The sequence below is a fragment of the Petaurus breviceps genome, unplaced genomic scaffold (genome assembly GCF_028583685.1).
Source record: "Petaurus breviceps papuanus isolate PSGF00001 unplaced genomic scaffold, PetGlider_PUasm1.0 178, whole genome shotgun sequence".
Taxonomy (NCBI): Eukaryota; Metazoa; Chordata; class Mammalia; order Diprotodontia; family Petauridae; genus Petaurus; species Petaurus breviceps.
The window spans coordinates 24,475,544-24,501,431 of NW_027185777.1; the positions used below are offsets into that span (position 1 = coordinate 24,475,544).

Below are 25,888 nucleotides of genomic sequence, written 5' to 3' on the forward strand. Positions count from 1 at the left end.
CATGTGAGATGCCAGGATCATTTTAATATTATGAGAACAAATTTTGGGGAGCTCAGCTTCATATTTCATCTTCTGGGACAGAGAGATGTAGAAGTTTATCCATTAATATTTCCTTGAGCAAGCCATGAAAACTGAGGTTCCTAGAATTAAATTCAGCAAATATTTATTACGTGCCTACTATGTGCAAAACACTGCCTTAGCTGTGGGGGATACAAAAGCAAAAAGAAAATAGTCCTTATTCTTGGAGCTTCCATGCTGTGAATGGGTAGAGATGGCATCTTTATAAGTAAACAAGGGCAAAATAGATATGAAGACATTTGAAAAGGCAAAGAGTATTATTAATTAGAAAACTCAGGAAATATTTTGGGAAGGAAGAGACAGCTCAAGTGAGCTCTGAAAGAAGCTAGGGATTCTACATGGTGAAGGTAGGAGGAAATACATTTCAGACAAGAGGAACAAATAACACAGGTTGAAGACAGAGAATGCTTGCTCCTAGAAACAGGTAGCAGAAACCCTACTCTCATATGACTTTAATTTGGAAAGGATATTAGAGATCAATAAATCCATACCTCAGTTTACAGATTAAAGGAACTAAAACCTTAGAATGCAGGTGCACCAGAAGGACTAGAATTTAAGAATACCTAGAAGGATGAAGCTGAGTGAACTGAGGCAGTGCATTTTTTTTTATCCATAAAGCAAAGAGAGATAACAGGATGAAAATGTTTATTTCAAAGTAAGATACTTCTTGTTCAATCATTTTTCTGTCATGCCCAACTCTCTGTGAACCCATTTGGGGTTTTCTTGGCAAAAATACTGGAGTGGTTTGCCATTTTTTGCTCCAGCTTTCTTGACAGATGAGGAAACCGAGGCAAACAGGATTAAGTGACTTGCCCAGGGTCACACAGCTAGTAAGTGTCTGAATCTGGGTTTAAACTCAGGGAAATGAGTCTCCCTGACTCTAGGCAGGGCATTTTATCCACTGTGCTACTGCTTTTAATTTGTATTTACAGAACATTTGTACAGATAGAAAATGTAGAATATTTTGGTAAAATTATTTTTAAAAACTTGTATCTATTGATGCATTTGATCCTTGTAAGTGTTTCTAGCCCAAGGCAACAAATAGTAGATTTGTGCTTTGAACTCAAGTCCTCTGACTCAAAGACTAGTGCTCTAAAGTAACACTTTAAAAAAAAAAAGCAGTTTGAGGAAAAATTCTCGACTGGATAGTCCTCAAAATAAATTGCCAAGAAAAAAAACATAACTTATTAATCATCAAGACAAGTTAAATTTTATTTGTATTTAATTCAATTAAGCAAAGGTTCATAGAGCTCCTACTATATATGACACTATATCATTTCAACCCTGTTTTCAAGACAAAGAATGTTAGGTACTCAGATTACTGGGACACAAGAGAAAGTAAAATTAGTGCAAAGAAAAGATACAGACAAATGCACAAAAAGTAGGGCAGCTAGGTGGCATAGTGGATAGAGTGTTGGGCTTGGAGTCAGGAAGACTCATTTTCCTGAGTTCAAATCCAGTCAGACAGTACAGTATGTGGGACCCTGGACAAGTCACTTAACTCTGCTTGCCTCAGTTTCCTCTTCTATAAAATTAACTGGAAAAGGAAATGTTGTCAAAACACTCCAGTATCTTTGCCAAGAAAATCCCAAATAGAGTCAGGAAAAGTTGGACATGATTGAACAACAACAACAAATGCACAAAACCAGTCCTTATTCTGAAGAGAGAAAGTGCACTTTCAGTTGTTGGGGAGAATCTAGTGAGGAGGTCATTGAGCCAAACCTGGAAAAAAGGGAGAAACCTCATCAACTGGAGATAAGAAATGGGGAGGAATCTACTTGAGGCATGAGAGATAATAGGAGTAAGAGCTTAGAGGAAAAAGTGAGAATGAGGACAGAGAACAGTCTCATTTGACTGTGAAATAGAGTACTTCATTTTAGTCATGTCCAACTCTTTGTGACCCCATTTATGTACACAATTGGTTGAGTTGAATTTAATTGGAGAGTTTGAGAGGGGGTTATTTTTTCTTCTATGTATTGCATTATTTTGGTTGAATTTCAGCACAGAGAATATTTGGAAGCCTTTATGAAAGACCTTCGTTCCTTCGTTCCTTCCATCCCTCTATCTTGCCCAGGCTGAAAGGGCAGTGGTCACACATGGGACATATCCTAACAGTGTTTGACATGGAAGCTATGACCTGCTCTGTTTTTCCAATTGGGGTTGGTTTGCACCTCCTTCACCAACCTGGTGGTCCTTCCCTGTTGGAAGCTCACCATAATTGTCCCAGATTTAGTTCAGACACTTGATTGGATTTAGCCCTACTGTAACTCAGAACTCTTGAACTCGTGACCCACCAGGTTTAGCCTCCCCAGCAGCGTGGACCACAGATGTGCTCATTCTTTCTTTTATAAACTCATTTTTTTCTGTTAGTTATATTTCAAGAATCAGGGAAGAAATGAAATGAACATTCATGGAATAATACCAATGAACTTGGGAAATTTGAAGAGGAAGGGAGGATATTCCAATTTGGGACACACCAAGGTTGAGATGTCAGTGGGATTCCAATTTGTTCCCAACGTAGTTTGCCAATCAACTTTTTAAATTACTCTGGTGGTGTCTCAGTTAAAAAGGAACTAGAAAAGTTTGAGTCATTAACCCATAAAGGAAAAGAAAGGTGGTAGCCTTTTAAAACTGTTTATTTCCAGGATGTAAAATTCACTAGAGCTGAGCCCAAGTCAGTGTGGTCCAGTCCTCGTGAGGCAACACAAAAAAGTAAAGAGTTATGTTGCTAACTGTGGCCAAGTAATGAAAATAAAGGCAGCTTTATTCTCCTCCACACCCCCAAATTGCTCAGGTGATGGACACTAAAGGGGCTGAGGGAGTAAAGCCCACCTGGCAGGAATAAAAGGCAGTTCACTGTGAAGCATTAACACAGATGGTTTCGTGTAATCCCTAGGCTGGTCTCCATTTTGTTATGCTAGGTACCTTGGGGAAAGTACACTGATACATCTAAGGACATTAGAGTACTCTCTGAAAATGGAGATTTGATAGTACGAAAGAACTTCAATCCTCATTCTGACATGTAGCAGCTGTAACCTTGGGTAAGTCTCTGAGCCTTAATTTTCTCATCTGTAAAATGGGAAAATAATGGCAGCACTTGCAAAGGGGGCAGAATACTTTAAGAGATAGAGCTCAAGCCTTAAAGTCAGAAGGAAGTGTGTCTGCATTTTGCCTGGGACATAGAACAAATGTGTGGCCATGAGTGGGAAAGTGGCTCAAATAATCAAGGCTCTGGGGAGCTTCCTAAGAGTGTAAGTTATGGGGGAATGTACCCCTAGGCATCAATGGAAGGAGTTTCTATATGAATGAAATCATATATTTGAACCAAAAATAAAAAAGGCTTCCTAAAATAGACTATACCAAAGAGATTATGAAAACAGATCTGGGGTAGGTAATTGGTTAAAAAGAAAACTACTAAAGGAACCTTAGTAGTGATTAGGAACAAGCAAATTTAGCAACTTTCTCCTTCTTCCTCTTCCTCTCCCATTCATGGTGTGTGTGTGTGTGTGTGAGAGAGAGAGAGAAAGAGAGAGAGAGAGAGAGAGAGAGAGAGAGAGAGAGAGAGAGGGGGGGGGGGGGGAAGAAGGAGGACAGAGAAAGTAAATGAGAGAAACAGAGTCAGCAGCTACTTTGACACAGGACTTAAAAGGATTTTCAGGTCAAAGCAGACCTTCTGCTAGCCTGGATGTATATGGAGCACATACAAGAACTCCATGTTTAATTGTTGTAGACGTACAACTAGAAATTTTATTTTTCTACATTCAAAATCCCCAAAAAATCATGTGTGTCAATCCATAGCTCCCAAGATCCCCTAGAATTCCCTTGAGTCCCACAAGGCTCACTGCCCTGACATACTGTTCAGGTCATTGGTCTGGATGGATGAGGTTGAAAGGTCTTCCCAAATCCAAATTCAGACTGGGAACTTCAGATTGGGTGGAGGAGAGTGAGCAAAACAAAGCGGTATGCTCAGGGGTAACAGTGGGCCAAGAACTGACAGCCCAATGGGAAGGGAAACATCTTGGGAAGAGAAGAAATTGTTTATGGTCCCCAGCACAATGAAAGTGTCCAGTGGAACTGCCCCTGAGGCTACAAGCAATGAAATGGCCTGATAGTCTTAAGAAACAGAGTTTAATGCTTGTAAAATCTCAGGACCAACAGGTGTGACTAATTTCATGGTTGTATTACATTATGATTAAGATGATTCATGTGTATTGAAATAACAGAAGCAAAGTGTTTTCAATAGTACAGATTCATGCAATCATGATAAGATATCATTTAACTGCTGTTGAAATAAAAATTTATGTAAGCATGTGTATAAGAAGATACATTTCTTTGAATAGTCAATAAGTATTTACTGAGCGACTATACTGCAAAGAAAATTCTACTTAGAGACATAAGAAAAAGATGCCATGATACTTGCCTTTGGTCTAATTGTTATAATGCAGTTTCCCTGATAGAATGGAAACCCCTTAAGGCAGAGACTGTTTCATTTTTGTCATTGTAATGCCAGCACTTACCACAGTATATAACATGTAATGAGCATTGTGTTTCCTATTGACTGATACTCATGGAATAATTTGAATTTATTAACCAGTAATGCATTAGCAGGTGAAGGAAAAAGTGGAAACTAAATGCATGTGTTTTTGGTTTATTGACCCATGACTTTGCTGAACACACTGAGAAGATGTATATTAAAAAAAATAAAGTGATGATCATGAGATCATTGATCTAGGAAGAAAAGTAAATCTGGGGCCTGATTTTGAAAGAGATAAGGAACATGAGTTAATGGGTGGGGCCTACAGGGAGTATTTTCCTATGCAGAGGCATAAAGCTGTCCAGAAAGGTGAGATTAGCTTCACCCCTAGAATGTAAGGGCTATGGAGAGTTAAGATTTCTATTTTAGCCAAAGGTCTTCCATATTCATGGTAGTTATGGAGTTTTTCTCCAGTATTTACTCTATGATATGATATTTGCTCTATGACAAGGATTTATCTGCAGATGAAGACCCTTCTATATTGAAAAGCTGGTGTAGTAGAGGTGTAGGGGACTGACTGACTGTGTGCTTTGAGTTATAAAAAGTAAGCTGACCACTTTAGATTTAAAACATCAGGCAGTGGACACCCACTATAGGCTTTGAAATTGGAAAGCCACCTCCTGATTGCCCTAAGGGTTTAGCATAGAATGGGGAGAGGCTTAAGGCAGGATGGAAATTCAGGATCTGGCTGCAGCAATCAAGTTTTGAAGTGAGAATGACTTTGGAAGTGATAATGGGAGGAATAGATCTTTGAGACCTATAGGAAGAAAATACACTAGTATGAAGATAGACATAAAGGGCGTGGGATCCAGTGATGAGGCAAAGATGACCATGTGAAGGTGATACAAAGAATAGAGTGTTGGACATGGAGTTTGAAAGACCTGAGTTCGAAGCCTGCCTCAGAGATTAGCTTTGTTATCCCAGCAATTCACTTAACTTCTGTCTGCCTCAGTGGCCTCATCTGTAAAATGGAAATTATCATCACAACTACGTCTTAGGGTTATTGTTAGGATAATATGAGTTAATAATTGGAAAGCATCTTGCAAATTTATATAAATGCTACATAAAATGAAACTCTACATAAATGGTAGAGATTCTGGTTGTTGTTGTCATTCCAAGGTTTCAAGGAAAAGGGTTGGGAGGATGATGAGGACACTTAGAATAATAGAGGATCTAGAAAAGAGAGTTTGGGAGGAAGGGGGAGAGGTTCTATGAGTCAGGGCCATACACTTATGTCTCTTATCTCTTTCAATCAGCTTTGGAAAAAATACTGATTGGAAAAGAAAGGTAATTCTTTATACTCTTTTTGGGACATAACTCCTTTGATAAAAGCTTTTGTGTCTGTGTGTGGATAGAAAGAAAGATGGACAGGCAGGCTAGTTTATTAAAAAGTCCAACACAGCATTTAGGAATGACTAGAACTGGAATCTTGGTTAAGCATGTTGTTATTAATGTGACTTTCTGTATGTGCTATAAATGTGCCTGTCTAGTATCCTGGGAAGAATCATGGATTCGGAATCAGAGGGCCTGGGTCTGAATCCCTGCCCCGATACTTTCTCCCCATGTGAACTTGGACAGTCACCTCTGCTCTCTTGGTCTCATCTGTAAGATGAGGAGGTTGGAGAAGATGACCTCTTTTAAAACCTGATTCCATAATCTCAAATGGCTCTTCTCTCTCTGACAGTCTATAATCTTCTCATCTATGATCCTATAAATTCTACAGTCATCAAATCAAGTAGCCATTTATTAAGTACTTGTGTGCGTGGTACTGTGCTAAGGTCAGGGATTCTAGAGAAGCCCTCAAGGAGCTCTCATTCTAATGGGGGGACAACATGTAAAACAACGAGCTACAGGATAGATAGAAAGCCGTATGAGAAGGAACATATATAGGTTTATATAGTTGCTGGTTGGACTGGGCAAGGCCTCTTGGAGTAGGTGGTATTTAAGCTGAGCTGTGGAATTGGGCCAGCATTCTTTGAAGTCCAAGAAAGTCTTCTTATCTCTGCTGAAGGGTTCTTAATGAGCTCCTCAATTAGCTACTTGTTTGGTTCCGAGCTCCACTCTACTCCAGATCAAAGGTGTCAAACTTACCTGCCAGAACCAGATGAAAATGTAATTGGGAAATGTTTAACAAAATAAGGAAAATGCAACATGACATAGATAATATCAACTTTTGGTGTTCTAACTCAATATGTAGCCACAGATCCATATTTATTTTTGACATCAGTGTTTCAGATTATTTGAAAGAAATCTGTCCATATTCATATCCAGTGAATTGGCTTTTTAGTTTCAACAGAAAGGGACTATGACATAAAATATTAATCTACTGAAATGTAAATATGACAATGATTTTTTAAAAAATTTATATAATTTTTATAAATTCTAACTCAATTATATGATTATTTTTTAAAGTACTGGCTATAGGCAAGATGAGAGGCAATGTGATAAAGTAGGTAGAGGGCTGGCCTGGGAAATAGGAAGTCCCATCTTTGGCACATATTGGCTCTATGACCACAAGCGTGATACTTAACCTCACAGTGCCCCAGAAAACGCTATAAGGTTATAAGTTGTAGATGAATTTGCCAATTTGTTTTCATGAAGAAGTTTTCTCCAAGAGGAGACACTGTCCATTAGACAAAGGTCACAACAACAACAACAATGATGATGATGGTGACAAAAACATGCAAGGTACTGTGATACACTCTGAGGATACAAGAAAATTATGACCCAGTCCCTCCTCTCATGCAGCTTATAGTCAAATAGGGGAATATGATGTGCAGTAGTAAGTGTAATGTGAAACACAATATAAATGGGCAAAGAAAGTGCTCTGAGAATATTTGAGGAGGAAAATATTGCTTCCAACTGGGGAATCCAGGGTGACTTCATTGAAGAGGTTCTAACCTAGTTGGCACTAAAGAAATGTCAGGCTTTAGGAAGTAGAGATGAGGAGGCCATGTATTCTTCCAGGCAGGAGGGATGGTCTGTGGGAATGCAGGTAGCAGGACAGGGTTGCCAGAGGTTCAGCAACATCCAATAACCCAGTGTGGCTTATAGTGCATGAAAGAGAGTAAATGTCACATAAGTTCAGGAAGGTAGGCTGAGGAGAGCCTTAATGCCCTACTAAGGGGTTTGTAGCTTAGCCTATAGTCAATTGGGAGTCACTGAAGCCTGCTTCCTTTTCCCATGCTCATGAAAACCTTGGCGTTGGCTCACTCTTTTGTGTGAGAGTGCCAGTTTCAAAAAAAGCTAAGACAGGAGGAGGAAGCACTGTATTTAATATGTGTGAGGAACCTAAAGTCTGTAATGAGTATGATGTGAGGTGTTTTGCAGGTAAAGTTACACTTTTTACAATTAATTCATTTGCTTAATGCTTCCACCAGGAATTGAAGAATTTGATGAATCAGGCTTTCCTCTAAGTTACCTCACAAAGCCTCCTCACTGCTGCACCCTAATACAAGGTTTAGCAAATGATTAGAGTGGTGACCTATTCCTGTTCCCAAAGGAAATAGCATTTCCTACTATTCCTCCACTCTCCAAGAAGCTATTTTAATAGCTTGGGTAAACAGGGATCTAATGTTTCTCCCACCAGTATGAAAACGACCATTATATGGAGGTGGCTTTCTGAGGACCAGACATTCTTGAATATAGTAGCTAGGAAAAAGAGAGAGGTGGAGGGTAGGGGAAGGAAGGGGTGGGTGCTGGTGCAGGCTCTTTAGGAGGGACAGAACTTCTATGAATTCAAGGTGGGAAGGGGCTAATCCTGTTTTCAAAGGGGACTTTTTGGCTGCTCAAAGGATTAAAGAACCAGACTCTGAGCATGGCTTAACTCTTTTATTTTCTTTAGAGAAAGAGAAAAGTAAAAAGAAATGCTTTTTAAATACAGTTTTGCCAAAGCACATTCACTTGGCTGGTCACAGCATCTGAATAACATGGTCTTGATCTGTTCCCTTGCCAGACGTGTGTGTGTCTAAAGTACTTCTCTCCATCCTTTGCTTCACTTTCATAAAATATTAAAACCAACTATTGTTAAATGGAAAAAAGACACAGACTAAGGTCTGTCATTATCATTTGTTCACTCACCTCTCTTGAAAATTTCATAGCGTATGGAAAATCCAGCACCATGTGTCTCGTAGTCAGAGACAAACTTGATAAATAGGAATGGCCCTGAAGACACCACTGGAGGGGGTGCTATCTTGCCACAGAACTTGCCCCATAAACGTCCACTTGCACTATCTCCATCAATGACTTCAACGTAGTCATACCTAATGGACAAACATGAGAGGAAAACATTAAGTGAAACGAGAAGTGTTTCATTTCTACAAATTCTAAGCCTGATGTAAGCCAGTGTAGATTTCTTTTGGGGGGGTGGGGGTGGGTAGGGATGGGCGGGGATGCTCTCCACATCCATGACTCTACCACACAGTGAAATTCAGCAAAATGAAATAATTAAAATGGACTACATCATGTCTGTAGACATCATCTGGCAATGCAGAACTATTAGGAAGAATGGTGTCCATTATACTGGCAGACAATGTCAGCTAAAGTAACCAATTAACAAGAAAAAGGAAATCTCATGAGCACAATTCTGTATTATTAAATTGTGTTTCTTTGTCTATGGTAGTGGTGTCAATACATAATGCTGTGCATTCTTTTCAAACTGTGAAGTTCTTTTATGAATTCAAAATGTCTCTGGCTGGAGCTCTCTATGAACAATACTTTGATTTCTGTGAACTAGCCTCTAAAACATATGGCCACAGAATAATAAATTAATTCTTACCCATTTAACTCAGTTCACAGTTCCACCACACTCCAGACTACTTTGGGGGAGAAAAAACCCCAAACTAACCCAACCTGTCAATATCTACATTCATAGATTACCTTCTCAAAAGCCAGACTTGAATGACAGAAGTTACATTTTTCAACTTTTGTTTTAAAAAGAGAAAGAAATAGAATTTATCTTGTAACATTCAACTTGATTTGCTTGAAAGACTAAACTTATTTGAAAGAAGGGAATGAAAAATGCCCAGTGATGAGATTTAAAATAGGCTAGCAATAATACTCTGGTGATGTGATTAAAGAAACAACACAGTGAAATTCTGCTACAAAGTTTATATTGAAAGGCTAGAATATTTCCTAGTCCTATAAGCAGATAACTCACCATTAATAAACTAGTCCTTTCCTCATCCCCACCCCTCTGCCCAAGATAATATGATGGGAATGAGGCAAACTGTTCATTTGTCTGGTTATATATTTATACACATATATTTGCTTGTCTCTTATCTTAAAAGTATTTATTGCCATGTATAAATCAATCTAATTTGTGTTGTTTTTCTTCTAGAATTGGCATTAAAATGCTATTATCCATTCATTTTATAACTTTATTTTACTTCTATGTTTAACTTGCTTCAAAAATTGTAGGATATTTTAATTTCAGGAACAGTTAAAAATGGCAGTAATATAAATTATATGTGACAGTTTTTAAGGGATCAAAGGGTAAAAAAAAATAATTCTTCATGATGACCAATGTCATCTTTAACAACCCTTTTTTAAGCTATCTTGGGCACATCACTTATGTTTACATAAAGTCTCATGAGACAATTGCAAAGATGATATCACTAGTTAAAGTGGACAGTTTAAGGCCCTTTAAATTAAAAATGACATTACCTCATCAGTAAAAATTGCATGCCAGCTTTGGTGTATATCAGGGAGAAAATAAAGCTGACATTGATGGAACTCTAAGCATTAACATATGTGAATTACTGCATTAACTGTATTTCCTTTGGTGCATCCATGTCTCTGGTAACTTGGCCAGTTAGCACTGCTGTCCCATTTCAAAGCTAGGGAATGAGGAATTATTCATTTCTCAATACTTTGGGATTTGCTTTGCTTGTTAAAAGAAGATAAAGAAGTGTAAGAGGAGGAGGAAGAAAGCATTATATTTCAAAGTTCTGAACCAGCCTTTTACATTCAAAGAGGGGGCAGCTGAAATGAGCACTGTTTCCTATTCATTCAAGCCAAATAAATTGGCATTTGATGGAGAACTCCCTTTTATCTCTTTGACAGGACAGGTCTGCTTGTTTTGCTCCACAATTTCTTATAATTTACCTGTGATTTGGTCTGTTTACTGTCTGAACTAGCGACTGTGCATCTAGGCTTTCTCATATAGGCTTTTTGCTTGAATCTTGACGTGATCTGAATATTAAGTGGTTGAGTCTTGGTGCATTTTGCCTTTGAGACACAAACTAAGTGAGATGGGTCAGCCTTCTGAAGAACCAAGGACAATTTGGAAGGAAGTCTTTTTCTTTCAGGTAAAATAATATCTTCTATTACAAAAGCCCAGTTGTGGTACTGGAGATTTTAAGGAGCTAGGGTTTAAATCGACATGGCAGCCAGTAGTAACCACCAGGCTCTCCACTTGGCAATGCCAAAAGTCATTAAAGTGAAGAGAGAGAGATTAGGCTTCCTCCATAGAAAGAGATGTGTCTTGTTGCATTTTCAAGTATCACAACTTCACATGCAGAAATTGAATTATTGGAATATGAGTGCTGCCTCATCCTTGGAAAACGGAAATGCAACCGTCATTTCAGCAACACTCTGTGAAACAGAGGCCAGAGAAGAGTTTCACCAATAACAGTTTTTGTAAATAGTCAGGCCAAGTGTACCATCACGACTTGTCAATTACATCATTGCCAGTGAAGTTAAGAAAGCAGCTCGAATCTCCCTCTGGGGTTGATACCGGCTCCACTCCACAAGTTTGTCAGTGACAAATGCAGTACCGGGAATGTAAGTGTTGTGCCAGCAACCTTCTCTGGAGACAAAATGTGTCACTGCAGCAACGCACCCAGGCTGCCTTGGCCTCAGGCCCAGGATACTGAGTTTGCAAATTTGGATCTCCCAGCCGGCCTTGCATTGCTCCGTTACTGCTGTCGGTGTCTGACAAACACTGCTTTTCTTGGGATGACAAGAATCCCATAGTGGGACCAGCAAAGGTAGAAATGGAATCGCTCGTCTGAACCTTAGTCTAACCTCACTGCCCTCGGTGCTCATCTTACGTTATCTCTTTAGTGGAGAGCAGCTCATTCGCAAACAGATGCCAAGAGAATCTAAATGACGCAGATGAGTTACCAATCAACATTGATGAAGTTTTCAGAGCAAGATACTTTCAACGTCCACCAAAGAAATCAAGATGAAATAACACAAAGCGAAAAGTACGAGATACTGTGGTAGATTCTAGGGATACCAAAAAAAAAAAAAATTGGTGGTCCCTGTCCTCCAGCATCTTTTATTCTAATAGGGAAATATGACCTGTCTACAAATAACCATGATATGATATAAAGTTTGATAATCTTTTTTTTCTAGAGGAAACCTAGAAAAAGTCCTTTAGCAAAATTTCAGGAAAGAGAAATCTTTCACCTGGAGAATCAAGGGAGACTTCATTGGACAGGTGCCAGATACTTTGAGTTCAGATGATCTGAAAAATCTGGCTAGTGGAAGCAGAAGAAGGCCACAAAGCAGACCTAATTTCATTTGGAGCACAGAGGGTTAAATGTGTACTGACTTTCTTAGAGAGAAAGATTCTCTCACTGATATCTGGACAGTGCATCTGGCACATTATTGACCTTGGCATTCCTCAAATAGCTTGGAAGCTGTGTCTTTTGGTTCTGATCAGTTCTAGGGCAAATAGAAAGATAGCAATGCATCCTTAAATGTCCCATGCTGAGTATAAACAGAATTCAAAGATAATTAGTATTTTTAGATGAATAAATCTTTATCCTCATTTATATTTTGTTTTTGTAATAGCTTTTATATAAAAGTTTTCCCCAACTATATATAAAGAAAAATAATTAACCAGATGAAGAATGCCTATTATTCAGATTATGATATGCAATTAGATGGACAACCTATAGAGTTAATCTTTATATATCTATGCCTACATCTAGATCTATTGTCCATTTGTTTTCAGGAATGTCCAACTCTTTGTCCCCACTGGGAGTTTTCCAGGCAAAGATACTGGAGTAGTTTGCCATTTCCTCCTCTAGCTCATTTTATAGATAAGGAAACTGAGGAAAATAGGGTTAAGAATGTTGAGAATCACATAGTAAATGTCTAAAGTCAGATTTGAACTCAGGAAGATGAGTCTTCCTGACTTTAGGCCTGACACTCTATCCACTGTGCCACCTAGGTCCTTATCAATATACTGATTTGATATATACAATATCTATATATCAATGTAGATCAGATATATATATGTCATCTAGGCATTGCAAATGGACACATTGGGTTCAGAATTATACGAGAGGAGCAGGATGGATTGCCTTTTGGAAACTGCAAAGCACCTATACTGATAACAAACTTCTCCCTGACGTAGTTCCATTAAAAAACAAACAAACAAACAAACTTGACTATGGTTGTATACCCATAAGTGACTAGAAACTGTAGTCTCCAGAGATCAAAAAAGTTAGTGTTACTTAGTGAACTTGTTTTTGTTGTTTGCCCTTTGTTCTCGAAGAGGACCACTGACATCAGCAGGATGATGGAGAGTTACATGGTGAAGATAATCAGGCTTACTCATTCATATCAAACAAAAGGAGATAAGTATAAAGGATTCATCAAAATACGGATTATTAAAAAAAGAAGATGAATTGGTAATGTGATGAAAGTGGAAAATAAATGATAGGAAGCCAATATTGGAAAAAAAAAGTGAGGAATGTCTCTAACATGGTAGGTGCACTTATGTGAGGATATAGACAAGAGTAGTACCGGATGAAGAGGGATGAATGGGCTGTAATCTTCATTGATGGAAAACATGTACAAATCAATGAGGTCACAGATCCAAGGAAGTATGTTTGTCTTTTAAAAGCTTCCCCTCTTCACTGACTCTTCTAACAGATGCCAATGGAAAACAGCCACAACACTTTTCCTTCCTGGGCTACTCAGAAGGAATGTTTATTCTTTTTTCTGATTCAAAAATGTATTACATTACCCTCCTTTTTTTTTTTTTTCATTTTGGGTGTACAAATACTCTAGTGTCCTCATCTCCAAATGATCTAAGTACTCTCACTTTGGAATGTAGTCTCCTTGAGGAGATGGACCATGCCCTTTCTTCTCTGGACACCACCAGATGTCTCATTGCCAAGTCAGGTACATTGCAAATATTAAATAATAATAGGTTTCCCATAAGGGTGATAAAAGAAAATAGAATCCTCTTAGAATTCTTGAAAGGATTACTGAGAGACCATTTCTTCTTTTGGGAGGTTTATGAGTTATGGATTTAGGCAAAAAGCCAAATAAGAGGAGAAGGAAGTGTTGAGAAAATGAGACATGCATCCACTCACTAAAGGGGAGGGGGAGCAATGACATTTGGAGACCTCATCCATTTGTAGTGTTGAATAGGAGATTACTGTACTTTGCTTAATTTTCATTTTCTCTTGTGACTACATCAATGACCCCTGAATCTCTAGACACTAAAATCTGTTAATCGAAAGAAAGCTAATCTGCTGCAGGCTGTTGTTTGAGCTACTGTGCCTAGCTCCTCAGGGTTTTTGGAAAGTATTATAGAAGTTTAATTAAATTCAACCAATATTACCTAAGCATTGACTGCATGTGAGGCAATGCGCTAGGTGCTGGGGGAGACAGAGAAGATAAATTAGACACAGTCCCTGTCCTCATGGAGCCAGCCGTTAGTAGCAAATAGGGAAAATTGATGTTGGGGTATGATACTATTAATTGTCTTCCAACAGGACCTGCCCTCACATGCCTAAACACAAATATAAAGGTGAAATCTGACATCTGACATAAACTGGAGTGAAAATAACAACTTCAGCAGTATAATTTTCACTTGCCAAAAATGTGTACCCTTTGGATCCTTGTTGGTCTATTTCTGTGCACTAAACCAACACAAATAGCTCAATATTGCAAATGAATGCCTGGGTACAATCATTATTTTATCCAAAATTGGCTTTACACATACCCAAATATGAGGCAAAATATTTGGGAATTGAAGATTAAATGAAGAAGAGAATTATTTAAATAGGTCATCTTTGATTTAATCCAACTTAGTCTTGTTTTCTCGAATGGGCATCAAAACTCCTACATTCTGATTCCTGTGTGGTCTTAGGACAGATGCTTAACCTAGCTTGCTGTTGCCTTCCTTATCTATAAAATGCCTTTTTTACCACACCATTTCTGACTCAGTGACATCGATTTCTTTGTTGTTCCTTCTGCAAGACCCTCCATCTTCCAACTCTTGGCTTTTCCACTTGGTCTCTCCCATATCTGGAACTCTTCCTATCCTCATCCCTGCCTACTGGCTTCCTTCCAGTCCCAGCTAAAATCCCACCTTTTGCAAGAACCCTTTCCTAAATTGCCTTAATCTTAATGCCTCCCCTCTGAGATGATCCCTCAATTTATCCTCCACGTATTTTTTTCGGTACATTTGTTCTCATGTTGTCTCCCTCATTAGACTGTGAACTTCTTGAGAGGAGGGAGTATCATTTGCCTCTCTTTGCATCCCTGTGGCTTAGCTCAGTGCCTGGCAAATACGGATGCTTAATAAATGCTTACTGACTAAAAAGGGGATTTGGACCAAATTATTTCTATAGTGTCTTGGGGTTCCATGTAACTATAACTGTGTTATAGATATGAAGTAGCAAGCCATCAACTGCTTGGTTTGACAGCAGAAGCTTTCTCTCAGCTGCTTGAGATTTCAGATTGTTTATTTGAAAATACTATCTTTTATTAATGTTTTCCTTGGAAATTAAGTCAAAGGTATTGTTCTTTTTTAAACAGCAGATTACTAGGGTTACTATGTGAATTTTTTTAGTATAAGAATATAGTTTACAACTGTGATTTTTCTCTAATCCCCTGGTGTGAAGTTTTACTTCAAGTGTAAATGAGACTATCCTAGATTATTGCCCAAGGCAATGAGAAGTTAAATGACTTGCCCATGGCCACCAAGAAAGTATGTCTTAGAGAAAGGACCTGAACCTAGGACTTCTGGGCTCTGATGGGAGTTCTCTATTTACCACAACACATTTCCTTTGGGGCAAAAAGATTGTTAGAAACTGGAGGATTGTTGTGATGTAAGAAAGATGAGGATGATTGGGAAGGGTCCTGAGGAAGCAGAGTTTGCAAGACTTTGAGTGGATGTGGATGGTGAGTGAGAGTCCAGAGCTGGAGACAGCCCCTAGTTTTCAAACCTGCATGGCATCCTGCTTTCTGAAATATTGAAAATGGGACAGGTGAAAGAGGTTTGTTTCTAGTTCTGGGATTATAACATATTTGTGTATGCTTTGGTCAACTAGTCTGTTTCTCCTCATGGGAGTAAAGAAATTAGCCAGATTCAAAGCAAACTTTTCTCTATGTGACTTGTTGCCTGTGAAATCTTAGTAGTTAACTGTCTATTTGAACAAGAGAGGTAATTTTGGGAGTGCTGTCCAATCCCTGGCCTTTAATAGGATTTCCTCACTTCTACTGCCCCAGTCACTTCAGACTCTGCAAGAGCTATGGGAAGTTTCCATGTTGCCAATGATGCTAGCCTAGGCCTGGAGAGGGCCTTGAGAATATGGCAGAGTGAAAAAGAACACTTGGAGTGTTCAGACTTGGAGTTATATCACAGGTCCAAATATCAGCTCCCTCATTAATTAGCCCTGTGACTACTGGCAAGTCAATTCTATTTGGGACCTAGTTTTCCCTGAAAATAAGGTTAATAATATTTGTGTGATCTGTTTCATGGGAAAATGCTTTATAAGCAATAAAGTACGTATAGATATGAGCTATTATTACAAAAGAATAAAAAGTTCAGGTTATTTCATAATTAAATGTATTCATTATTTCAGTTGGTTGGCACATGGTACTAAAAAGGCCAAATTCAGGATTCTCTTCTTTTAAAGAGAAACTTGCACCCCTAACTCAGGCAAATTGGCCCACAAATATGGGCTAGTACTCACAAAATAGACCAGTGAAAACTGGAGTTATGGATGACTTCATGTGAATTTCACCTTGTGAATGTAGAAGAAATATGAATCTCACATCTCACTAATGGAGGATTACAATTGCTATTGATAATAATGGAGAGGCAGCAAAGGGATAGTAGATAGAAAGCAAGCTTTGGAATCCTTCTTCTGAAGATCTGGGTTCAAATCATGCCTCTGACGGTTACTGTCTGTGTAAGTCACTTAACTCCCCAGTGCCCCAGACAGCTCTCCAAGTTTAAAAGTTACAGAACCATTTCAGTTCTATGTTAGTTTGGGAATGTTTTGTTCCTGTGAATCACAGGTAGGAACCAATTATTAAATAACACTACTGATATAGACTTAAGAACTCAGCTAATAAACTCTTCTGGATCTGGAAGCATGACCACATATGGAATTGCTGCCCACAATCAACCAGACGTAATTATTGTTCAGTTATTTCAATTGCATCCAACTTTTCATGACCCCATTTGGAGTTTTCTTGGCAGAGATACTGAAATGATTTGCCATTTCCCTCTTCAGTTCATTTTACTGATGAGGAAACTGAGGCAAACAGGGTTAAGTGACTTGTCCAGGATCACAAAGCTAGTAAGTGTCTGAGACCAGATTTGAGTTCATGAAGATGAGTCTTCCTGACCTTAGGCCTGGCCCTGTATCTACTGTGCCTCCTAGATACCCCAACCAGATATACTGATACATAAAAACTTAGGAACAGCAGCTTAATAGATTTAGATTTATACTAAGTACTCATAATCTCCAAATCACATGGAAAGAAAAGTTTTCAAAATGTAGATACTTAGCAGAAGAAATTAAAATCATGTGAAAGCAAGAGGAGGTAAGTATTCTTTTTATCATCCTGTATGCCATCTGAAATTGTACTGATGAATTTACATTCAAATATTTTCATTCAACTACAAAAAGTTATTTCATCTATCTGGGCAATAGTCTTCTTCAGAATGTTAAATATAAAAGAATAGCTAGATAGCAACGTATCCCAGGACCATTCCTATCTGAATTTCATCAAATAAGATGGGAAAGATTTTCAACAACAATGGAGGAGAAGAAATTCTAGACATTTCAGGCCACCTGCCAAATGCATTAAACATTTACAGAAATGCTTTTGAAATAAGCAGACATAATTTTATGAAGCAAAAGTAAAGGCTGACAATAGATGTGTGATATCGGGCTAGTCAAATGTAACCCAAAATGGCTGAACCCCAGATGCAGCTGTGATAGTAATGGAACATAAAGATTCCCCTGTATTGGCTTGGCTTTCAAATTGATTGTGTTAAAACCCAGAGTTTGTTAATCCCACCTGTGGGATGGACTTGTTGATGTGAAAAGAGTCCTGAGCTGGGAGGAGCTGGTGACATAGACTTGGAGAGACAAGAGAGAGGCAGAAGAACTTTTTGGAAGCAGCACCTTGTGGAGGCAGAGAGAGAGACTAAGAGAATTGCTGGTGGCCACTTTGAATTGCCCTGGACTTTTGAGACCTGCCCCCTGAGCTGCCAAGGACTGAGGAGACATGGCTGCTTTGCTGGTACTTTGTCTGTTTTGATGTTCTTTTGCCAGATTTGTCCACTGGTGAAAGACAGTCCTGTTGAAGAAGTCCTGGAACCTGGCTATTGGCTAAGAAGCCCTGAGACTGTCCTGCAGACAGAGAGTGAATACTGTCCACTGGTGAAGGGCAGTGCTGTTGTTGCAGGGGTCTGGGAACCTTTCTGTTGGTTCATAGAGACTGTCCTGCAGACAGAGAGTGAATGCTGTCCACTGGTGAAGGGCAGTGCTGTTGTTGCAGGGATCTGGGAACCTTTCTGTTGGTTCAGAAGCCCTGAAGAAGGATTTTCTTGTTGTATGTTTACAGAAATCCTGGGAGAGGGTTTTGATAATGTTTTCAGGGGTTCTAGGACTGTTCTACAGACTGAGGATGAATTAATGAGGAGACTGGCAATGTATCTTGTGGCCTTGCTAAACCTTGTCTCCCCAGGAACTAAGATTGCTGAGAACTTGCCTCATGTCAAGATGAAGAAAAGACCTCCCTCTGGGCATTAAGTGCTGTGTTTAAACTTGATGTAACTCTGGGGTACATTGAATTGTGATCCAGGGGTGGGGAACTTTTGACCTTTCTGTGCTCTGTGATTGAACAAATGAAGGTACTTTACTTATGTTTGGAAACTAATCTCCATTTGAGAAGAGGGGCTTTGTGGTGGACTAAATGAAGGTATAGCCTAGGGGTGGAGAAGTATTTAGACCTGGGACTTTGTAATTGATTGAATGATTGGAAGGTCCTGGGGTGGGGTAGTCCTTGGAGATTATTTAATCACACTTAGTAAATGCTGTATTTTGAATGATGTCATGTTTTGATCCTCTCTGTTCTTGGTTTGTCATTGAATAAAATGGAGAGCACCTATGCTGGTATTTTGAACCTTGGGAAGTTGCCTTTCCTTGGCATTACATTATAGCAGCCAATGAAGTAGCTAAGATCTGAAGAGAAACACAAGCTTCCTGGGTTATATCCACATGAACACCAGACAACAGGATGTGGACAAAAAAAACATTTGATAAAATGGCTTTACCATGAAAATTTGCTTATAGAAACAGAGTCTCATGATGGCAATTCAAGACCAGGTTAACACTACTAGAAGTGGCAATGTGTGTGTGTGTGTGGGGGGGGGATGAAGGGGAAAGAGTGTGTATTAAGTATTTTTATTAAGTACCGCCAGATACTGTTCTAAGTGCTTTACAAATATCCCATTTGAGATAACAGGCTGTATTTAAGGAATTTTGATACTGATCACTGCAAGTTATATATAGAAATGATAGAAATTAGTCAACACTATAGGCTGCACAAATTTAACACCTACTTAATATCTCATAAGATAGGTCAGAATTAGACAGAAGTTTGCTATCTTTCATAAACTCATAGAAGATAGATTGTCATACTGCAAATACATATACCAAAAGACCCTTGAATTTAACAAATCATACTGGAGCAAGACCATTATCCCAGATAAAGGATTTGCTAATATGTACAAAATATTAAAATAAAACAAATAGGTTTTTTTAAAAAATATTAATAAGATTAACAATGTAGGACCTAATCTTTGGACTCTTTCAGTGATATAGTACCATAATTATGAACATCAAGTATTACTATGTTTTAGTTATGAAGAAGTGATGGTGAATAGCGATACACAGTTAATAAAACACTAGATAGAATGTTGTTACTGTTCAGTTACATTCAACTCTTTGTGAGCCTATAGACCATACTGAGCATGGGATGTTCTTAGCAGAGACACTGGAGCAGTTTGCCATTTCCTTCTCCAGATCATTTTACAGATAAGGAAACTGAGGCAAACAGGGTTAACTAACTTGTCCAGGGTTACACAACTAGGAAGTGTCTGGATTTGAACTCGGGTCTTCCTGACACCAGGTCCAGAGCTCTATTCACTGAGTCACCTAGCTGCCTCCTAATAGAGAATATACTATCCTAAAAATTAGGATCTTACCCACTAAAATGAAGAACATAAAGATTAAATAAAGTATTAATTGGTTGATTAGAAAACATTGAAAGAGATTTAATTGCTTTCACTCTACAGTACAAAAATAACACAGATTGTAATGCTTGGGTACGATGGGAAGAAGATAGGATTGAGCAGGAATCTAGCTAAGCAGGAAGGGTCTGACATATACTCTAGGAGGGGTAGGTGAGAGATCAAGGAATAGGATTAGAAAAAGGTTGAATTCAGGGGAGGTAGCCAATAGGCAGTCATATAGGTATCAGTTTTAGGCAGACACAGGATTTATATATACCATGCAGCTTAGCATGCCAAGGCAGAAAAGAATAGTACTCACTGGGTGACCTTGAGCAAATCACTCCACTTCTAATGGACCCTGATGTCTTTCTTGATAAAATGAACAGATTGGGCTCCATGATTTTAAAGGTCTCTCCCAGCTGAAAATCTAATGATAGTGTACTTTAGATCTAAGCAAGGAGGATTTAGAGTAGTCCAGAAGGTCAGATTCTACTTGATGAACCTTGATATTATGGCAAAGATTCATTAATCTCAGCCTTGTTTGATCCACCTGTGAATGGCCCTAGACCCACAGGTATTGATCATAACCTAAAGGTCAGAGGTCTACATCTTGATCGAGGTAGGGCCTGGGATGATAAAATTGCTTCCTATGTGCATGTCTGGGGGCTATCAAATTAGTTCTTGAAAAAAAAAAAAAAGGAATGTGTGTTACACTAGAGTGATGATGCATAAAATTGATTTAGTCTTTTTTTCCTTTATAAATAAGAAGTCTTTTATAGGAAAAATGGTTTAATTTTTTTTGTTTATAAGGAATTTCATGTCATAAACAGAAACTACATGGGAAAGCACTTTCTATTAAATGAGCTTCAGAAACCCAAAGATTCACTTTAAATGGGGGGGGAACCCCCAAACCTCCCTTAGAACTTGAAGGCTTCAGGAATGATGGAGTTTTCCAGTGTCAGACATGCAAAATTCAGTATTTATAGGAAATTCACATGACTTTAATTACTCTAAATTCAGTTCCCAAGTAAGAATGTGCCATCTGGAAGATATTAGCATCATTTACAACTTGTTCACCTCCCTATTGCATAGAACATTCTTACTTCTCGCCAACTTTCCACTGTTCTCCAGGAAAAAAAAAATACATGTATGTGTTGTCTCAAGATTGGTTTATAAAGCAAGTCAAACCCTCAAGATGTGACAAAAGGATCTTTGGCCTATCTTTGAGACACGTTTACTTCCTTTTCATTATTTTAAATCCTTATGTATTCATTTTGAGGGTTTTCTCCCAGCTGCAAATCAGTTTTCACTCCCTTCCAATTTCTCCTTTTTTACCCACACCTTCTTCCCCAGATAGTTAAGGAAGTCTCTTTTCAGAACAAAGTATGACCAGCCATTCCCTGCTGGGTGAGGTGGGATGAGGAGAGAAAGAAAGCTTCTGAGAATAAGCCACTGGATTCCTTATCCAAAATGGATTCTGGCTCTGTTCACAGCATGAAAGAGTTTTGAAAATGCTGGAAACTGAACCACTGTTATTTTGTCCTGCTAGGACAAATCTGTCAGTCATTAGGTGATTGACATTAGGCATACATATCTAAGATCTGAAATTCTGAATTACTAGGGAAGACTATTAGATCCTTTCAGAGCAACTGCTAAAAAATCAGCCAATTGTGATTTTCAGTAGTTAGACCTAAAGAAAGCAATGTCTACATGCCAACATATTTTTAAAAATAAAATAAAATCACTAAATCTGTTAACTGTTATCATTAATGTGTTCAACTGATTTAATAACTTGGAGCTGGCCTAGTGCTGTTAGCATGTAATGCCGAATTCTCTCTTAATTCGGTGTGTGCCAGGCACCAGGGTGTGCCTCCTGTTTCTGAGAAGGGGTGAATTTGGCTTATGTGAACACAGAATCATAAACCTTGAATCCTCTTTTTTTTAATCTCTGAAAAATGGAAATAAAATTTAAAAAAAATTATTCTTTAGAAACTTAGGGGCTCTAATTGGGGAATTTTAAAAGAATCTCCTAATTCTTCCTCATTAGTAATTATTCAGTGGGGATCTGAGCAGTTGCTAATCACAGCCTCAGGAATCCATTTCAGCAAAGCTTTTTTTTTTTAAAAAACAACAACAATCTACCACAATGTATGCAATAATTACAGTAGAATCTCTTAAGTGTCAGGGAGGGAAATTAAAAAAAAAATCTAGTGTTGCAGGAGAAGGGAGGGCATTACACTATGACTAAACAACATGGCAGTGGGAAGACTGCCAATTTCAAAGATGAAGGTCTTGAGTTTGAATCCTAGTTCTGCTACTTATTACATTCATTTGGCTCAGTCCTCTCATCTGAAAAATGGGAATGATAATAGCGCCCACCTCCCTGTAGTTGTTGTGGACATCCAATGAGTAATATTTGCAAACTTTGTCATTCAGTTATTTTTAGTCATGGCTGACTCTTCGTGATCCCATTTGGATTTTGTTTTTGGCAAAAATTGCTAAGGTGATTTGCCATTTCCTTCTCCAGATCATTTTATAGATGAGAAAACTAAGGCAAACAGGGTTAAGGGACTTGCCCAGGGACACAACAAGTAAGTTTCTGAGGCCATATTTGAACTCAGGAAGAGGAGTTTTTGCAAACTTTAAGTCACTCTAGCTTTCATAATCATCTTCCCCATATGATCAAATTATATAGGTTTTATATAAGCTTCTATGATCCTATATAATGCCACACATCTTGTATGCCTAAAAAGATTGTCAGACTAGAGCAGGGAGAGGGAGTTATTAATATAGCTGGGTGGTTCCTTTGTCTCCCTGACAATAGTGTAACTACAGTAATGGGATGGGTAGACTTCTAGGGGAGGTGGTGGGCAAGTCAAAATATTGTTTCTTTGGAGAGTCACCACTTGAGGTTTCCTCAGAGAAATCCCAAGGCTAAACACTCTCACAGAACATGGATCCTGTAGCTGTGAACCTAGCCCACGCTTACACCAGGAATATATTGTAAACGCAGGAAATTGATAATGTTCTGCAAAGTCATTTTTCTCCTTGCTTAAACTTTAATGTTTATTGAAAGCAGGATGGTGTTTGCTCTAAGCCCTCTTAAGCTCCCACTGCTTTCATGCTCAGAATATATAAATATATATTTTCCATTTAAAATTCTATTAAGTCTGAGGACCGATATATCAACTGCTACCTATTGGGTTACTGTGATTAGAGTGGGTCACTTACCTTCTTGGCACATATTCAATAACCCCCAGTATACCTGTAGCTCAGTGAATAATTTATACTTTGAAAAATAGCTATAGACATAAAAAGCTATGAACTCCAACTACAGTACACCTCGACAACCTGCTGAAGAGTGAACTGTTTGGCCAACCAACTGTTTATTGGTCCTACCTAGAAGAATCAGAATCCCAGGCTGTTGGAGCTGGAGAGTTCATCTGGTCTAGGGGTTCTTAACCAATTGTGTGTGGATGTGTGTGTGTGTGTGTGTGTGTGTGTGTGTGTGTGTGCGCCTTAGAGTTCATCTGGTCTAGGGGTTCTTAACCAATTGTGTGTGTGTGTGTGTGTGTGTGTATATCATGGCCCTTTTTGGCAGCCTGGTGATGTCTTTTCAGAATAATGTATTTAAATATATAAAAGAAAATATATATGGTTACAAAGGGAACAAATTGCATTCGAACAATTATTAAAACATTTTTAAAAAATGAGGTCCTAGACACTAGATTTAAGACCCCTTGTCCAAGTCCAAAACTCTTATTTGATGATAACGAGGAAAGCAAATCTACAAGTAAGTGAAGTGACTGACTTAAGGTCACCAAGCTCTTTAGTGATACTATTAGAATGAACATCTTGGTTTCCTGACTCTCCTTCCAGTGCCCAGTGTTTTTGTTTTGTTTTCCTACTACCTGATGTCTACTACCAAGCAGACCACTTTGACTGATTTTTAACTGAACAGGATGAATGGGCTTGGTGCAATTCAAGTTGTAAAACTTAGAAATGTCTCTCTATTGGCAACAGACCTAAAAGAGGAAAGAAAAGCCCACTATTTTAATGATTTAGGCAGCTTCACAATTTATGTAGACCTTAAGGTGGTAACTATGTGTTTAGAAGAAGGGAAAACGGTAGCCATAAACATTACCAGTAGCCAAAGGGCTGGAGCAGCTCATTAGCCGAGTTCAACTATATGACCATAGAGAGGGTCAACCCCCAGAAACTGGGGTTTGAAACACGGACTTAACTCAACCATGCAAAAGAAACAACCCTCATCTCACCACCCCAAACCCTCAACGAGTGAAAGAGATCCATATGTCATGCCTAACGGAGAGGAAAAAGGGAGTATGGTTAAGGGAGCTCAAACAAAATAGCAAAATAAAGCTGGAGTTTCCAAATTCACTTTTCTCCTAAGTGCAAAATAAACTATTGGAGGTTATAAAAAGTTCCCCTTGATACTACTTAAGTCTCAGCTGTAAAAACAACACAGGTACACTCAGGAGGGAGAAAGGCCAATCATTAGCCTGCAAAGATGTCATACTTATTCCATATGTGAAAGGGATTTTTTCATTAAAAATATGACTTTCTGGAGTGAACTTTTAGAATTCACTCCAGAAAAATTAGCATTAATTTGGACTTGGTTAATTTGGCCTTTGTCTTTTTCCACTAAAGCTTGCCTTGCTTTATCTCCAAAGAAAGGGTTTGCTAAGCAAATTAATAATGTAAATATAGAGGGGCAGAGAACAAACCGTATTTAAGTACTTTAGCTGTAATTGTTTTTTTAAGCAAACTAATGCTGATAATTGCAAATTTGCCTTATCTCTTCATTAATGTAGGCTCTGCCTTTTGTTGGTAGTTAGGGCTTTTGGAAGTACACATGCATATATTAGTGAGGAGCTTTCTTTTAAAATATCTCTAACTTGGATTTTTCACTAAATCTGACTGGTCTTTGTTACAATTAGTTCAAATGAGAGGTTTTGCTGTATTTGAATTCATTAGTATTCCCCTTATAACCCTCCTTTGAAGTGGATTAGCATCCACTGACTACTCATTTTAGGGCAACTGTGAAACATGGAGAGGGGAAGGGGTTTGACTCAGTTCACACATTAACTTCTGACAAAGTAAAAATCAGTTTCTTATGAATTTTCACTCACAAGCTCAGGCCCCAGAATTGTACTGATTCAAAAGGAATTTACTTTGCACAAACCCCAAAGCAGAAGAAACAAAAAAGTCAGGGAAGGAAACTATTTACACACACATGTACATACATACATATATGCACACATGTATACACATGTACACACCCATATATATGCATGCATGCTCATATGCATATATATGTAAATGAGTGAGATTTGGTTACATTTGGCAGCCTATTCCTTCTTCCACTTGATCTGAACTGTTTTTGTTTTTAATTTACATCAGTGCTTTGGAAAAAATATTGGCAATAGTTTTTGGCTGTTGTTGGTATGTAAGGCTATATCTATACTTGGTGAGAGGATTCAACAGAGACTGTAAATTTCAGTTGGCTTGAATTGCTTGATCATTCCTCTGGCAGAGCCTTGCAACAAAGAACCAGAGGCTGCTGGTTTCATTTTAGGCGACAGACAAACCCTACTTACTAATATTAATTGGATCTGTGAAAACGTGGTATAGATGAAACCTTACAGGAGACAGTACCATGGAAGCAAGGTTATGAATGGGAGTTTGGCTCAATATTCTGTAAGAGGGACTTGGTGATGGGACAGTAGGATTTGTGTGTGTGTGTGTGT

At 38.4% G+C, this 25,888-nt stretch overlaps 1 protein-coding gene across 6 annotated transcripts in view; it reads right to left on the bottom strand.

Moving 5' to 3' along the window:
• The window catches only part of NRP1 (neuropilin 1), a 185,999-nt gene that overhangs the window by 99,977 nt on the left and 60,134 nt on the right, over positions 1-25,888 (bottom strand). For all 6 annotated transcript variants that reach the window (XM_069086469.1, XM_069086468.1, XM_069086471.1 and 3 more), the window contains one exon: positions 8,693-8,874. In XM_069086469.1, the coding sequence (XP_068942570.1) occupies positions 8,693-8,874 (182 nt within the window). The remainder of the gene's footprint in view (positions 1-8,692; positions 8,875-25,888) is intronic.